This window comes from Poecilia formosa, unplaced genomic scaffold, assembly GCF_000485575.1.
Source record: "Poecilia formosa unplaced genomic scaffold, Poecilia_formosa-5.1.2 Scaffold71, whole genome shotgun sequence".
Lineage (NCBI taxonomy): Eukaryota > Metazoa > Chordata > Actinopteri > Cyprinodontiformes > Poeciliidae > Poecilia > Poecilia formosa.
Window position 1 is genome coordinate 2,226,410 of NW_006800010.1, and position 16,966 is coordinate 2,243,375.

Below are 16,966 nucleotides of genomic sequence, written 5' to 3' on the forward strand. Positions count from 1 at the left end.
CATAGAAATTCTGTACAAGCCCCAAAACTGGAAAACGCTGACTGTTTAAACTTGTGCACATAGTAATACGATATTGATCACTGAGGAAAGCCCACAACCCATGATGCACAATAGTGTTAATGTAAAGGAGAACGCTGGAGGTTTAGGTAAGTGTAGCAGGTTCTCCATGCCTTCAGGTGTGTTTTAATACTGTTACAAGAGTTCCTCTGGAGAAACGGCTCCATACAAGTGCTTGTACGTTCCTGTTCTACTCTTTTCCCTGAAACTCCAAGTGTTTTATAGAAACAGTCGAAAGGGAGTTGGAGAGAGTGATTGAGACTGTGTGTGTAAACAGACTTTTACAGAGACCACAACACTTGATCTTGCAGAAACTGGAGCTTGTTTGGTTTCTTGTTGCTGGACTTGATAACTGGCTTTTACTTCCATCGTTATAAACATTATGTCTGACACATGAACTGAGTGGAGCTGAGGTATGGTACTGATGCTGTGTGCTACTTCCTCATGTGTTGGATTGAATGTTGACATATGACAAATATTCACAAAAAGAAAAGTTTATATATATTTTTTTCTGTGTTCCTGTTTCTTTTCATTATAACAATACATACATAGTACACAAAATCACTCAGTATCAGCTGTCTGTAATTTCTGTAACTAATGTTGTTTTGATTACATTTGAAATAAACAAAGTTGCTAAAAAAAACAAAAAAAAAACAAAACTGTGTTTTTGCAGTTTGTCAGTCTGAACAATGCCGTAGACAATCTATAGTGTAGAACAAGATGGAGTCATCCTGAGTCAAATACTATCAAACGTCATCTCTGTGATCTGGTGTTTTAGCCCCATCTAGTGGTTAAATGACAGAATGCCAATGATATTAAGGCTTAAAACAATTTCTTTCCCCCTCCACTAACATATTTCTTTTTAAAACAAAACACACACAGTCATGTTTAAATTATTTTTCCTGGATGTAAAAGCAATAATGTAGATTTCAAGATTTTGCATGCTGATCTAGAAAAGGATGAAAAATAAATGTGGTCTTTGTGACCAACATAGAAACAAGCTACATTTTGTGCCTCAAAACCATTTAGAACCTGACTCCTGTTGCATTGTTGGCTCTTGTTGCCGTTTAGGTAACGTCAGCTTCCAGTGCCTCAAATGACTGATGTCATTTGAGGCACTGGATCTGTTTCCCATCTCAGGTGTATGTCCACAAATTTGTTTGTCAATGGCCCAAACAAGTGCTGAGCTCAGTTTCTTTGTAAAAGGCAGCTAACAGATGCGAACCAGCTGCTCCCAGAAACAGACTAACAGGACACAGAGATTTGCTGCAATAAACTGCTTGTAAAACAAAAAAAAAAAAAACACTGTTAGTTCACCATCTGGCAGATTACTATATGTGGAAGACAAAAGGATTCCAGATTTCAGTCTGACTTCCCAAGGGCAACAAGTTATTGACATTTAACCACAGATGGAGGAGAAAGATGTTATTAAGATCCCATTTAGAGCAAACTGAATGGAATCAGTGCCACAGGGAGTGAGCCTGAGATAGACTGCAGACCTGAAGTCAGCTGTATGTCAATCTTCCAGTTTTCTATATGAGTTCTCAAACCTTTTTTTAAGTATAACTGCAGCAGTTTTCTACACGTTTACGGCAAATATTTCTACAGAAGTCTGGCGTTAAGTGTAAGCTCTGCACAAATCACCGAGTGCGGAGTGAGTGGATGGATTGTTGGACGAAGAGGAATGGATGCCAGACAGATTTTTGGATAGACAAAAGGATGGGTGAATGGATATCAGGATGGACAGATAAACAAATGGACGTATGGATAGGTCGAACAGAGGTCAGATGTATGGAAAGAGACTGATGAAAGGATGGGTGGACATCAATGGAAGAACAGAATATTAGATGGTCAGGCATAAGTGGATGGTCAGAGACAAAAGATGTTGGAGAGACGAATAGAATGATGGAAGAACAATGGGACCAAAAAATGGACTGACAAATTAATGGATGGATAATTGAAAGGATGAAAATGTATATTATAATAAATATAAATTTTGCTCGAGAATAAAAAAAAAGAAAAACATCACACACACACGACCCCCCCAAAAATGCCTTGAAATCATTTATTTTGTCAGAAAGTAAAAGATATTTCATTTACAATAGAAAAAGAACATGCACAAAGTAACCGGAAATGTTAACATAATAACATGACAATTGGGATTTCAGAAGTTTAAAAAAAAAACAAAAAACGTACAAGTAGGCCACACTTTCCACCCCCCCAAAAAACTACGCCCCCCTCCCCTCTCTCATAATTTACTATAAACATCTGTTTAAAGTAAACACAAGCACTGCTTCAGGGCAACACTTTGCAGGGAAAAGTCAATAAATGCTCTAGTGCTTTACAGTTGTACACAGACAAGTGGAAGAAACATTGCAGCAAAACTAAACTATTCACATTTTGGTCACAAAAGAAGGGAATTGTCTGGAAAAAAAAATCCATCTGCTCCTCTACAGTAAATAATGGTGACAGTTTAGTAGTGCAATCCTGTTGTCAGTGTCGGCCATTTTGAGGAGTGCTCAGTTTGAAAATAACGACGGCCACTTTCTGAGTGTAACAGCCCGTGCTTCTTTGTTTTAATAGTAAAACACCCACCTCCCTCTACTAAAAACATACACTACAGTTCATCCAAATAAAATACCAGGGTAAAAAAAATAATCATCTTTGGACGACGCGTTTGCTAAAAAGGCCTCAAAGAACATGCCTCGGTATTACTTTAAATATGATATATTCATACGTTTTTTTCATTCAGTTTCATTCAGTAACATTTTCTTTTTACAGTTATGCCTTTTTCTATGTGTCTCGGTCAGAAGTCGATTCCATCAGCACACAGGGTCTCGTTAATCTAGAACCAAACAGAGAAAAAAGGAGTTAAACTTCACTTAACCTGATGTCTATATGCATTCTTATAAACCGTTGTCATTATATTAGCTTTGTGGAATACAGAAAATCCACAATAAGTTAAACGTGTTCACCACATTATTGTTTTTTGTTTTTTTTTATCTGTTCTCCCCAAAATAAAACAAAAATGGATAATTGTAATTTGCATCCAAATTGGCATTTGGCTTCTACATTAAGAGCTTTAAATTCAGCATCAAAAAGAAAGTTGTTTTACTCTGCAATGAGACAATTTTTAATACATATATTTCAAGTGTTAAAAACTGCAACACAATTAATTGTTTTTGTTCAATTTGACCTGGAACCTTTGATTTGTGTTTCTGGTACATTCGTACATCAGATGCACAAGCGGCATCCGAAAACAACAATGATGGACGACAAAAACTGCTTCTCTTGGCCCACTGCGGGTTAATTTTTAAAAAGCGATCCAGTCTGAAGCTGGAAACAGAACAGCAGCACCGTCTCAATGAAACACAGCTTCCATAGTTCACATATCTAAAGAAGTATTTTTTCAAAGAAGTTCTAGGAGTGATCAGGGGTTCCCGAAACATGATGGCTGAATAACCAAAATTACAAATTAAAAACAAAGGGTCTTTTTAAATAGAAAATATTTCTTATTCTGCCTGTATATCGTTTTTGATTAAAATGCGATTAATTACAAATTAATTGAATTATATACTATACTGGAGTCCCAACACTATTTCTGACCCAAACACAATACTGTGATTGTACAAGAACCTGGGGAAATGTGAGTTAACAGTGGATAAAAGGGTGAACTCTGAATAATGAAGCTGATTGTAGTCAGTGTGGCATGAAAGTCGTGTTTAACGTGATCCACTCCCAGAGAGAGAAAGAGGCAGGTGTGACTCATCAGTTTTCCTCACCCTCTTTTGGTCACATGACGACTTTAAGCAAAACAGTAAAACTAGACGGCTATAATAAAAAAAAAAGAAAAGGAAAAAAAATCACAGAGTGGAACGCTGGAGGATTTTTAGTTTTCTGTGGATCCATTTGTTGTACAAACAAGCAGTTGGGAGTGGCACCATAAAAATAAAATTACTAAATCTAACATCTTAGCCTGTATTACGGACTGATTCTGTGTGACCTAATGAAACAACATGAAATCATTACTCACTGCAGGTCTGCTCTGCCTCCGAGGCCTTCGAGAGGTTCAGTCCAGAGTTCTGTTTGGGTCGGGCTCCCAGCTCCTGCGCCGGCCTGGCCGGATTCTGGTTCACATCCAAAGGTTTCTCTTTCACCTCTAAACTGTAGTGGCCCCCTTCCTCTGCCACCATCTTCTCAACCTTCTTCATTAGCTTTCCCACCTGGGGATTGTCCCCGAAGATGCTGTTGTTAATAAGTATGAGCCTCTTCTTACACTTCCTCAACACCCACTGCAGATCTTTGCCCTCCCTGTGAATGTATCTCTCCAGGGTGATCTTCTTCAACACCTGCGCCCAAGTGAACACCACGATGGTGTGATTCCACACGTGCTCCCCAAAGAGGCTCACGTTCTCCTCGATGCGTGCGCGGTCGACCTCCGTGAACATGCCCACGGGGATGATCAGCAGGAAGGCGTGAGGACCCGGAGGGCAAAGAGAGGCGCCCCTGACCAGCTCCTGTTTATAGGAGGCCGGGGTGTCCTGCGCGGAGAACCAGCCGGGAGTGTCCACCACCACCACCTGGCGGCCGTCTACCTCCGTCTCCCTGGTGACGCAGAACTCGGCCGCTCGCTCCAGGTGGAACTCCTCTCTGCCTAGGATGGTGTTGGCTGTCAGGCTCTTCCCCGGCCACCTCCATCCCAACACCACCAGGCGGATTTCAGGCAGAAATGGCGGGTCTTTGGCCGGAGCTGCTGTCTCTTGGGTGTTTTTCTCTGGACCAGAAGCATCTTTGGCTGCAATCAGAGGTTACACAAGTTAGTGTGAGCGGGCAACATCTAATAACCAAGGAAGGACTTTAGTAAGTAGTCATATTTAAACAACATGACTCCTTACTGTAATATTGTCATATGAACTAGAAATTGGTTTCTAGTTCATTCAAAAATGTGCAGTGTATTATCACTATTAAGGAAGATAGGTGTAAAAGAAAATCCTCATATGTCATATAAAAACATTATGGTTTAGCATTTACACAAAATTTGAAAACAAAAACAAAAAATATCAGCAAAAATATATAGATCATGATTTAAAAAAATAACAATTGCCATATTCCTACTTCTGTCATAATATTACAATAGCTATTATAGTTATGTTCCATTAAACACCAGCTAAATTTAGAATAACTTGAGTCAGGAATAACTAGCTAATATTAGCTGTATAATTAGGTCATGTTCTCTGGTAGATACCCTAGCTTAGCATTTTTTCAGTTTACTAATAATATTTCAATAACAAAGCTCCAACTTGGAAAGGGCAGACAAGCTTTCAAATATGTTTCATGATTTCTAAATAAAAGATCCTAGATATCATCCTCCTTGAAAAATGAAATTGTGATAAAAATAATGAAATAACTGAAAGTGAAATTTGTTTCTTACTGACTAAATGAACTGAAATTAATCAGCTGGCCAAAAATAATATCAGTTGTTGGCCAGCTGGATGGGCATTAACCTTTACAAAGAAAATCAAAATGACTTATAATCAATATGACTTTCAGAAAATTCAGCAAAATTGCTGTAGTTAGATATTTTTTTCTGAAATCATTCAATATGGAAAGATGCATTAAGGCTCTTTACATAATACAACTACAAGTGTAAATGTGGATGGCATTTGTCCTGTTTAACTCTGACAATAAATATGAAAATAGGTTTATTAAAAAATGATTAGCAATCGTCTGTTTTGGGTTTGTTACCTCATGAAATTCACATATTCTTAATAGAACCCAATGGGTTTAAGTTTAGTGCAAGTTGACTTTTATTACACAGTAATTGGGTTTTATTTCAGCAAAAGACCACATCTTAAAGTGAAACTGTTTTCCCAATCTCCTACATCTAAAGATGCACCAATCTGGTGATCTATAGTCAAAGTAAATTCCCACTTTTCTTTACTGCTTCTCATTTTTTCAAGAGAATAAAGTGATGCAGCTTATTTGATACCTGAAGTAGCTTTTAATTCAACAAATGGAACACTACAAGATTATGTCACTAGATCCATCAAAGAATATCTATAGATTTATTGTAATTTTTTGTTTTGTTTTAAAGATAACATGAAAAATACAAAGAAAAATCTGATGTCTCAGTATCTCTAATCAGCAGCACTAATCAAAAGAAAACCAGCAGATTTAAATCTCTAACGGATTAGTCAATGAATGTTTACTACTGCAGCCAAATCTGTACGGATCTAAAAAGCAAGCCTTGGTTTTGCTTTTTCATACTTTTCAAGACTTCAAACTCTGTAGTCACAATTCTGGAGTTTATTCTGGCTATACGTTGGGTAAAAAGTTCACAACAAACTATTCTGTAAACAAATAACCAAATACAAAAAAAAAAAACAAACAACACCCAGAGAGGAACATGTATCAGTCAGGTTACTCTGCAATAGCATAAGCAAATAATACAGATATAAGTCATGACCTTTATTCAAATGATAATTTATGTGATGCTACTTAAAATGTAAATAGTTTTTATTTTATTATTGCTTCTATCATTACTGTAGTCAAAACACTTTGGTCTTTAGCTTAAAGAGGAAAGAACACATAATATAAATTGTTGTGACTTTTATTTAAGGGCATTTTTCACAATAGGGAAATTCCCATTAGTTTCAAGGTTATTCCTATTTCCTGTCCCCTAAAAGAAAGACTCCTTAAAGGCCCGATTTTCTGGTAATATATCTGAAACTTCTTTTATTTCAGAATATATTTTAATCCATGAAGACTTGTTGTAGGAGTTTTAAATTAAGACCCTTTAGTAACTTGTTTTTCAAAGTTGTATTACCAAGAAAGAACTTAATACTATAACGGTCACCTATACGAAAATCTATATAAATATCCAAATATGAAATGATTCAATATATTGTGTAAAATCCTCGCTAAATTTCATACATTTTGCTATCTAAATATGACTTTGTTGTCGAAATGTTTGCCTAGTGAACCACTTTATAACATCAAAGAAGTTAATTATTCATGAACACAAGCTATTTGGTTCTAAGGTTGAAATATAAACTCGAAACAAAGTATCCGATGTTTATAACAATAGGAAATAAGAAGACGTGTCCAAGTTCTGTTCGTTTCTTTAGTTTAAAACTGTCTGCTAACTTTAATGCTAATTTTACCAACCGCGGTGACGATAAATAATTATTTTTAAAGTTTATAAATCAACCGGATGGAGGCTGCTTTGCCTCACCTTCTGTCTCTTTCGGTGTATTGTCGGCCATCGTCAGTTTTATCTCGGGATAAAGTCTTCTTTAGGGGGGTTAATTCACTTCGTGCGCCTCGGTCTTCGAAGAACTTCCTCCTGATGATGACCCAAGTTACCGGAAAAAGCGTAACGTCACCGCTACTTCCGGTAAACCCTTTCAGAGTTAAAGCAGGACAAAAGGAGACCGGAAGTAAAAGGAAAAAACTGCTCAAACGTGGATGTTACAGACGATGCACATTTTTATTTGGCATCCTTTGTAAAACATATATATATATATATATATATTTTTTTTTTAAATAAACAAATATGGGATACTCAGACAAAAAAATGGCCTCATTATTTGACTCAAGTGTGTTGAAGCAAAGACATGTAAAGTCGCATGACTGACACACCTGGCCTTCAGGCCTGGATTTGAGGACCCCTGCTCCAGAAGCATATCCTGATGCAGTGTGTTCAGCCAGAGGCTTCTTCCACTCCACCGTGTCACAAAGAAATGCTAAAACGTAATTTTTCATAAACTAATTTGACACAATGTGTAGGAGTCAGTTTTATTGTTAGAGATTATAATGTTATTTACAACATTTAGGCTGAACCTGCATTTATTTACAACTGCAGAAGAAGCAGATCTGCCCTGTGGATTAATATCATCAAGTATATCCTTGTTAGACAAAAAAAACATGAGTGCAGCATACTCTTAACAAAAGAACCTAAACCTAAATTATTGTTGTATTCTTTTGCTTTTAGATCATTAATCAAAAAGCCACTAATAATAAAATCATTCTCAATTTCCCTAAAAACCTTCAACAACCTTGAAAAAGTGACAAGTAAGTACAAAAAGTTGTCATAACAGTGTTCAATGACGTTTTCTCTTCGTTAACAAACTCATGTTCCCCATGATGCCAGCATACGCACGTCATCGTCGTCTTCAACCCTTTTCTTTGTTGCTAGAAAAACAGACAAAGCAAAAACAAGATGAAACATTAACTTACATGAGGTGATTCTACTTGTATTTTCTATAATGAGCAGAGATGATTATTAATTACCTCCAACGTGTGAGGCAGATAATAAAACAAACATCTAGACATTCTTAGATAACCTTAACTTTTTATATCTTGTCATTCAATTGCTTGGGCCTCTGTAACCAATTGGCTCATCTACTTGCTGCACAATATTTTACTTTGTACGAAGTTCTATTAAGTTATAAGTATATACTGTGACTTAGAACTTAAGTAACACTAATTCCTAATGTAAATACAGTGCCTCGCACCCCATAAACGTTTACACACTTGATCAAATTACAACAGATTCACTGTATTTTATGTGATAGACCAACATAAATTGGTGCAGCGTTAGGAAGCTGAAGGAAAATTGTATTGCACAAGGTATTTACTCCTTAGTATTTGATTTTAAGGAGCAAAAGGTTTGAAAATTATCATTTACCTTCTACCTCACAATTATGCTATATGTTTTGTTGGCCTATGCTATTAAAACACATGATCAAAGGGTGTGACACTTTTGCAGGGCACTGAAACTACAAACATGTAAGCTTGCGTGATGGACTCACTTGCACGACTGGGGCGCGATGAGGGCAGTTTGGAGCTGGGAACGCTCGGCAGTCCTCCCATACTCTTCATGTTCTCCTTCAGGTCCTCCTGCTCCAGCTCCTCCAGCTCTGCAAGGAGCTCATCCTAACAAGCATAAAGCAAGAACTAGCTAAAAGATCTGCAACATGAATAAAAAAAACAAAGAAAAAATGAAAGACCCATCTAAAGATGAAGGTGGAGAAAACTGAAAAACCTCATCAAACTGCTCGCCGAACGGCCCGGAAATTGCCTCGCTGATTTCCCGAGCCACATCTTGCTGCTCTGTGATGTCCTGCATCAGATCATCAATCTTGTCGATGTCCCTGAGAAAGATAAAATACAACCGATGCAAGTTCAAATTCTAATCTGGTGTGCAATATTTATTATCTGAAGGCTGCAATAGGAAAAAAAAAAAAAGAGTTTCTCTACGCACCAATCAGGTGAAAAACCCACCCAAAACACACTGAGATTTAAAATAGTTTGCACCAAGTTCCTTACATGTTCTCGTGGACCTGCTTCATGGCCTTGGCAGCAAAGCCCATGTTCTTGAGGACCTCTGTGTTGGTGTGCGAGTTCTCCAGGGCCTCCCTCTGAAACTCAATGGTGGACAGCGTGCCGTCGATCTGGGTCAGCTGCTGCTCCAAGCGCTTCTTCCTCTTCAGAGCCTGTAGCGCAGCTGTTCCGGAGAAAACAAACCATGTAAACAAAAAGAAAGAGAGAAAAAAAAAATCACATTAATGCTTAAAGATCAGTTCATCTCGGTATGTACCTGTTACTGAAATAAAAGTACACCAAGGTTTTGAACAGTTATGAATTCAAAAACACAATGCCTTACTGCTCTCACAGTTTATAGTACTTTGTAGTCACTGATGTCAAAAACCAAATGTTATCATTGATTATCCATCTCATTCAATGCTAAAATGTCTTGTTGATGTTTTAGTGTGATGGTCTGGGGTTGCTTTATGATCTGGACAAATTGCTGTACGTGATGGAATCGTGAAAGGCAACATCCAGCCATACGTTCGTGACTACACTGAATGGGTTATGCGACTGGAAAAAGTCATCTAATCTACAAATACCAGCAAGTAACAATGTTCAAACAAAGGATTCTTTCTGAGTTGTCTAGTCACAGATCAGAAACTTTTAACTTTGACCCAAAAATCAAAAAGGAAATATGTAAAGAAGAAAATATGTTTTCAGAGCACTGTATGAGACGGGCAATGAGTGAGGGGGGAGTCTGAGACCAGCCAATCACAGTTGCCAGAGAAATTTACCACAGGGAAAAAAAAAAAATTTTGTATCTGAAACGGACTGAGTTCAAGGTCAATGGATTTAAATACCTGACATTCTGCTGAATAATGAATAAAAGCAGTTCCACATTCAAATGTTGACAAAATAAACATCAACAACTAGACAGTACAATAATTCAATATGCATTGTCCTGTTTAACACGGAATTATGTCTTTATCTTTGATGAGCCCCTGATTTATGAAACTCCAACAGATGAGATGGCTTCATATTGACAGCAAGATTCCAGGTCAGTGTCTGGAGAAATATTTTTGTTTGCAGCCAGGGTTTATTTAGTTTTATTAATACATTCTAGCTGTTAACTAAAGTGGGCAGGAGAGCAGAGAATCTTCAGTCTTTGGTTCATGCTACACATTTTTATCAGTGTGCCCGAGAGACCTGAGTTTTCTACAAATTCATGGAGCATAGATTGATGCACAGATGCAATTCCTGACTTGTTGCTGCACACTGTCAGTCAGCAGGCTTATAGAAGGCTCCTACACTTTCCATTCACTTGCAGAAGATGAATCCGTCTCAGAATACTTCAGGTGATGATTTGAGATAAAACCCTGGAAGTCACGTTTATCCCTTTCTATCATCTGTCGGACAAGCGTCGGGTGTGTCCAAAGACCAGACACGGGTTTCCTCCCTTTACATTGCTGCATGTATTTTTAGTCTTTGGTGATTCACAGTTAATGCAGCGAAGAAAACATTTTTGCTTTGGGTAGAGCTCCACAGGAAGGAGAAACTGTTGCGAGTTGCTTCTCTGTTATGATCCATTCCTAAATTTTTGGATCATTTACATTTTTTCATGCAGATAAGAATAGCAGGCAATGCTATAAAGGCCATGTTTTCAGTAATGCAATACTGCCTTGCATCTGCCTCCACCTGCTGCATCCACAGGGGTGATATAAAAACAATGGGTACCTTCAGGTTAAATTTGTTACAAATTAATGCTCAAACGATTCTGAGCTAATTGTGAAAAGGCGCTGATTTTGATCATGAACTTCATGTTCAGAAGTTTAAACTCAAGTTAAGACGAGGAGGAGAAATGGACGAATAAACCTCTGGTTGCGTTTTTAATATAGTTTTTAAGACCAGATACAGGAAAAGGACAACATCTGAGACAAGTTGGACAAGAAACGTTCACATTCATGTTTGTGATTTCATTTGAATTATCACAAAGTAAAATGGCAAAAGCTCACTTTAAAGTAACATATTGCTATCCCTGTCTGCTTACATGACTTGAACTGAAAATGTGATTGTGACTTAAGAGGAAGTTATTCAAAACAACTCTTTATGAAAGCTACCATTACGTGGAGAGTTTAAGCTCTAATATATTACTAAATCATGACTTAAATGTAGAAAAAGCAGGTGTTATACTTCCTAGAAAACCCACAATGAAGACCTACCCCTCTTGTTTTTGGTGCCGTGCTTCTTGGCTGTGGCTACTTCTTGCTCTATCCTCTTCTCCAGGTATTCCTGCTTCTTCGTCAGCATTTCCTCGGTTTCCCGGAGTCTGTGGATGGCCTCCTGCGGACTCGGTCCACCTTTCGATCGGTGGTGTTTGGACTTTGAGGAAGAGCTGGATGATGAACCCGAGCTGGAGCCACCTTTGAAAAGCTTCGAGATTTTACTCATTTTCAGACTACTTCTTCTTCTTCTTCTCTTATTTTATTTATTTATTTTACTGTAAACTGCGTTAATAGTCCAAAATAATCAGACGCGAACTCGATGGAGTCCGAGAAAGTGACGGCCTTCTATATTTCACTTAACTCCCCAGGCGGGTGTTGTATTGCAGATTTTCCTGTTGGACGGCTTTGTGAGGTTAGTTCAAACCAGCCAGTGAGAGCACCTATGGACACACCTGTCAGCGTTACCTACACCCGTGACGTCATGATACCTTTGTCTGCCAGAGTTAACCCTTTACACGTTTTACCTTGAAGACTAAATAAAACAAAAATTCTGTAAGTATGTTTTAAAATTATTTCCCTTTTCCCATAGTTTATAAAATAAACACTAATCATTAATTGTATTTTTCTTAGGTCATAATAGGCTACTATGAGTCTGATCAATAATAACAAGAGTGTATACTATTACCATAGGGATATATTTGCAGTTTTGTTTTTATTTAAGTTTATGTAAACACCATTAAATATCCCACACAATTTAAAGTAATTCGACGAGTAAGTGCATAAGCAATACATTTTTTTTTACTTTGAAAAAAATCAGTATCAGTACTGTCAGTTATGCAACAAACTGTTAAAACATCTTTAAATGAACACGTTTAAACACGTTTAAATGAACTGTTAAAGAAATAGAAAAAATATAAAGCATTCTCAGTAACAATATTTATTTTATTTTATTGCAGCAAATGCATCCATGAGCACCACAAAAAGAAATCAGATGAGACAAAATCAGATGAGAATAGCATGAAGCTTATCTTGGGGCGCGATAGTAAAACTGCAGACCATAATACAGTTTCAGGAGTTTTCATTTCAAATTTTTGTTACATAAATAAGTATGTAATGAAATTATGTGTCCTAATTATGTAATGAGATACATTACATATTTATGGAACAATTTCTTTGCACAGATTACTATGACATGGAAAGGGGGAACTGTCACATGTTTAGGTAACAAATACAGCATCATAGGGGGGGGAAAATATCTCATACCAGTGATGAAGCAAGGAAATGAAACTAGGGAATACTTTGCAACAGAGGGAACTGGTCATTTCCTGCTGTAGCGCAGCTGAAAATGAGGAGTGTGACAAACACTCCGAAAGAAGCATTTCAATTAGAGTATTTCAGTCAAAGGCTATAATAGCAGCCTAGGTTAGGGCAACAGGCTATTCTAACGTTTTCTTCAGTTAAATTACTTGTCATGTTGTTGTTTGTCTGTAACTGAATCACTGTACTTTTCAGAAATATTGAAGAACAGTACATTTGTGAGTTCTATTTTTTCACGACTGTAATTTCGACTCCGTGCCACTTGGTGTCGGTAACACACCAGGACGTTCCTTGTCAACCATAAACCACAAAGGCAGACAGATTAAGCTAGTCGCCTCTTCGGAAATAGCAGTAAAGCCAGCCGGCAATCGATTTTGATGTGCGCGACGGCACTAGGCGTTACGGCGCCCTGCTTTGCAATCTTATTTCAAGATAAAAGCGCACCTCCGGTTTATGTTTGATTCATATTTTAAGTTTATTTCCAGCGGCTATAAAAGTTTAAAGCTTTGTGTTTATGCATTTGCAAAACGAAATTATTTATCTGAAAATAAATTAAAATATTATGTGTGAAAAATAAATCCTGTAGAGGTGTCCCTCTGTCACCCTGAAATGAGAGAAGTCACTGGTAACATTTTGTTTATGGAATCAGAAATATTTTTTTGCCTGTCAAATGTCACCAATTTTGATTGAGGTCGCAAATATGTGGTTTACAGGATTTGTTTTTCACACAATACATTTTAATTTATTGTTAGATAAATAATTTCGTTTTGCAAAAACATAAACAAACAAACAAAAAAAAAACTTTAACTCTATAGCCGCTGGAAAGAAATCTAAAATGTGAATCAAATATAAATCGGAGGTACGCTTTTGTTTTGAAAGGAGATTGTAAAGCAGGGTACCGTAACGCCTTGTGTCGTCGCGCACGTCAAAATCGAGTGCCGGCTGGCTTTACTACTATTTCCTAAGAGCCTTGTAGCTTTACCGCAGTTAAAAGTGCTAGCTAATGGCTGAATTAGACATTGGTAAACATTGTCAGGTCGATTCCTGCAACCTGAAAGGTTCGTTGTGATTTCACCAGAACAGTTAGAAATAAACAAAATATTAAATTGTTTTTTTAAGCATGATTTGGCAAATGTCTTCTTAGCATACATAGCCTGTTCTTCACTAGCAGGAAAGCTAGCGGCTAATTAGCTTAGCAGCTGCTGGAGTAGACTCCACCTTTAAACTTTAACAAAATGTTTGCATTTTTAATTAAATGATTAATTCAAATAAAATGTAGTTTAATCAGTTTATTTACTACACGTCGAGTATAGTCCTTGCAATATGTATAAACTAAATCATCCCAAATTTGATTTGGTTTGTTTTCCACACTTCTACAGATTTTCTTCCATTTGTGTGCGACTCTTGCAGTGGTGTTTACTGGTAAGTTTTTCATTTTTCCGTCCATTTTACTTGCAGTTTTATTACTTTAAATATCAAACAAGAGTCTGATCATCTTATATAAACATTTAGACTCAACCAGCTGTACTCAACCTTTTTTGACATTTGGACTGTTATAGAAACAATTTTGAACAATTATAGTTTCTTTTAATAAGCATCTAAGGGATAAGTAGTTTTTATAATTAGAAAGATATTTGTTCAGATTTTATATAGAAATAAAGTCTTAAGTTGGAAATGAAAGAAAAGAACTAACTGTGCAGTAAAGTTTGTGCTGTCTTTTTTCTTTTACATCTGTCCTGCACAGTCTCGAGCATAGAAGCAGAGAAGCCCACTCATGTCCAGAGGTAAGTCTGTATTTATGGTCAGGAAATGGCTTGTAGCTCTTCTGCAGTTTTGGAACTGATAAGTGTTTCTTTAATGAGCTTATAGTACGTTCTTACTGTCATAAGTGGTTTTCTTTGCTAAGATTAGGACTACTTTACCAGAGTTACCTAAACTGTAAATCTATTACAAGCAATGAGTGTGTTTTCCTCATGATGTTCTTTTACTCTTTGCTTTAGGAAAATGTAACAAGGGAAACTAAGACCGCTGGTGGCAGCACAAGTTATCCCTGCTCGTTTGAAGACTGTAAGGGAAAAGAATTGCTGCCAGTTTTATGTCCGCAGTGTGAAAAACACTTCTGTTTGGCGTAGGTTTTTGTTTTGTTTTGTTTTGTAGACTTCAAAAAGTGAGGGGAAGGGTTCCTTCTGTGTTTTATCTTTGAATCATTTACTGTTCTGTTTCATTTTTTTTTGCAGCCATCGTCATCAAGATGATCACAAGTGTGAGAAGTTGGAGGTCCAGAAGCCTCGAATGGCAGCCACAAAGGAGCTAGTGCAGAAGATTTTAGGTCAGGCAGTGATTCTTTTTTAATCTCTCCTTTATATGGATTCAGATGGTAATTTTTTTTCTTATCGTACACTACACAAGCATTTGTACCCTTCAATCTCTTTTGAATTTAGATTAGATTTGTATTGCTGTCCTTGTCTAATCTGTAAGATTAGGTGAATGGCCAACAACTGTATTTATATTACTAATACATGACATATATTTGGTAAATAAATAACTTAAAAAGTTATTTAAGAAAAAACTTCTTAAATAACTTAAGAAGTTATGTATTTACTTATTAGATGAATTTTAGTTGCACCAGATTGTATCAGGGAATGTCAGAGTGAAGGGTATGGTTAATGGATTTAGATTTGTGTGTGTGTGTACTCTTTATTTTTTGTGTCATTTCATAGTCATTTATGTTTGTGACAAAAAATTTAGAAAATGATTATGGGTTATGAATACTTCTGCAGGACTGTGGATCCAGAAATGTAACCACTTCTGGATATAATTTCTGTGTCTTTCTGTTCAGAATCAAAGGATGGATCCAAAAGCAAAGGGCGCAGAGGAGCAAAGAATGCTGCCACTGCAGCAAAGGTTGCCCTTATGAAACTGAAGCTGCATGCTGCAGGAGACAAGGGACTGCCACAGGTAAAATCAGCTCCACATCCCACCATAATTGTGACTTCATTTGTTTGATTTCAGTATTTTCTAGATTGGGGAAGGAAAAAGAAACCTATTTTTCCATATTTTTCTTCATTCCCTCTGTCTAAAGCATCCCTTTATTTGAGTATTTTTATGTTAATATGGATTTAAGAGTGAGAACTTCAAGTAAAGTGTAACAAAACCCTGAATTTTGATTTAGAAAATTGCAAGAACACTGACGTTACACTGCTTAAGCCTTCTTCTTCTTCTTCTTCTTCTTCTTCTTCTTCTTCTTCTTCTTCTTGTCTATGCTTTCCAGACAGAAAGAACCTATTTTCAGGTTTATCTGCCAAAAGAAGCCAAAGAGTGCAGCCGGCCCATGTTTTTCTCTTCAAAATGGAGTGTGGGTAAAGTGGTGGATTACGCAGCCTCTTTAGCCAGCCTCAAGAACAACAACAATGTTCTGACAGCCAAGGTAAACAGAGAAAGACATCTAAGAAATACATTTGGACACTTTAATGTTTAAAGTAAATGACTGATTATCAGAAGCTCCAGCATCAAATAATGCTGGAATGTAAAATCATGGGCATAATCGTAGTCATGGAAATCATGATTATTTAACATGTGACTAAATCACTTTGAAAATATTGTCCATTGTAATGTTTTTGTGGTTGTGTAGAGCCAAAATAAAAATATAATGGAAATCACATTTATTTCACAGCACTGTTGGAGTGACCTTGCAGTTTGTTTTTTTTTTATGCATATGACCCCTAACAACAAACTCAGTTATTGGCCTCAGTTTGTTGTTAGGGGTCATATGCATCAATATCAACCCATGTCTCCATTTGCAGAAGCTGCGTCTCTGTCATCCTGAGACAGGCCAGGCTCTCCAGATGGACGACTCCCTGCTCTCTCTGCTGGCTCACCCAGACGTTCCGCTGCATAACGGGGGAAATGTGATCCTGGAATACCTGGACAACGAATGCACAGGACTAGAGGATGTTTCTGACTATATCGCTCCGACCTGACTTAGGAGTATCATGGATGTACAGATGGATTATATGTGCAAACTACTTTTTATGTGAATAAAAAATTGTATTGTATTT

General features: G+C 37.0%; 3 protein-coding genes across 4 annotated transcripts; 1 reads left to right on the top strand and 2 right to left on the bottom strand.

The window, feature by feature from the left end:
- Nucleotides 1-2,108: 2,108 nt before the first annotated feature.
- On the bottom strand, nucleotides 2,109-7,466 carry gimap4 (GTPase IMAP family member 4). The gene is made up of 3 exons (XM_007555641.2): nucleotides 7,292-7,466; nucleotides 4,091-4,852; nucleotides 2,109-2,902 (listed from the first exon to the last, which is right to left on the bottom strand). Exons 1-3 carry the CDS (start codon nucleotides 7,320-7,322, stop codon nucleotides 2,898-2,900), a joined length of 798 nt encoding a protein of 265 aa, XP_007555703.1. The 5' UTR covers nucleotides 7,323-7,466; the 3' UTR covers nucleotides 2,109-2,897.
- A 374-nt stretch (nucleotides 7,467-7,840) lies between these two features.
- Nucleotides 7,841-12,066, bottom strand: chmp4c (charged multivesicular body protein 4C). The gene is made up of 5 exons (XM_007555642.2): nucleotides 11,589-12,066; nucleotides 9,388-9,565; nucleotides 9,104-9,212; nucleotides 8,871-8,994; nucleotides 7,841-8,250 (listed from the first exon to the last, which is right to left on the bottom strand). The coding sequence occupies exons 1-5, from the start codon at nucleotides 11,815-11,817 to the stop codon at nucleotides 8,189-8,191; spliced, it is 702 nt and encodes a 233-aa protein (XP_007555704.1). The 5' UTR covers nucleotides 11,818-12,066; the 3' UTR covers nucleotides 7,841-8,188.
- Nucleotides 12,067-13,845: 1,779 nt separating this feature from the next.
- On the top strand, nucleotides 13,846-16,963 carry zfand1 (zinc finger, AN1-type domain 1). 2 transcript variants are annotated; one of them, XM_007555643.2, is made up of 8 exons: nucleotides 13,846-13,966; nucleotides 14,288-14,330; nucleotides 14,653-14,692; nucleotides 14,909-15,036; nucleotides 15,146-15,237; nucleotides 15,748-15,866; nucleotides 16,180-16,335; nucleotides 16,712-16,963. In XM_007555643.2, exons 1-8 carry the CDS (start codon nucleotides 13,912-13,914, stop codon nucleotides 16,886-16,888), a joined length of 810 nt encoding a protein of 269 aa, XP_007555705.1. In that variant the 5' UTR covers nucleotides 13,846-13,911; the 3' UTR covers nucleotides 16,889-16,963. The 2 variants fall into 2 exon arrangements, with proteins under 2 accessions (XP_007555705.1, XP_007555706.1); XM_007555644.2 differs by having other exon boundaries at nucleotides 16,740-16,963.
- Nucleotides 16,964-16,966: the final 3 nt, after the last annotated feature.

Coding starts and splice junctions, on each gene's coding strand:
- chmp4c (XM_007555642.2), bottom strand. CDS start 11,817: ATGAGTAAAATCTCGAAGCTTTTCAAAGGTGGCTCCAGCTCGGGTTCA. Junction 9,566..11,588: donor CGGCACCAAAAACAAGAGGG/GTAGGTCTTCAT, acceptor TCTCCGGAACAG/CTGCGCTACAGGCTCTGAAG. Junction 8,251..8,870: donor ATCGCGCCCCAGTCGTGCAA/GTGAGTCCATCA, acceptor CTGTTTTTCTAG/CAACAAAGAAAAGGGTTGAA.
- gimap4 (XM_007555641.2), bottom strand. CDS start 7,322: ATGGCCGACAATACACCGAAAGAGACAGAAG. Junction 4,853..7,291: donor TACACCGAAAGAGACAGAAG/GTGAGGCAAAGC, acceptor CTCTGATTGCAG/CCAAAGATGCTTCTGGTCCA.
- zfand1 (XM_007555643.2), top strand. CDS start 13,912: ATGGCTGAATTAGACATTGGTAAACATTGTCAGGTCGATTCCTGCAAC. Junction 13,967..14,287: donor CGATTCCTGCAACCTGAAAG/GTTCGTTGTGAT, acceptor ACACTTCTACAG/ATTTTCTTCCATTTGTGTGC. Junction 15,867..16,179: donor GAGACAAGGGACTGCCACAG/GTAAAATCAGCT, acceptor TATGCTTTCCAG/ACAGAAAGAACCTATTTTCA.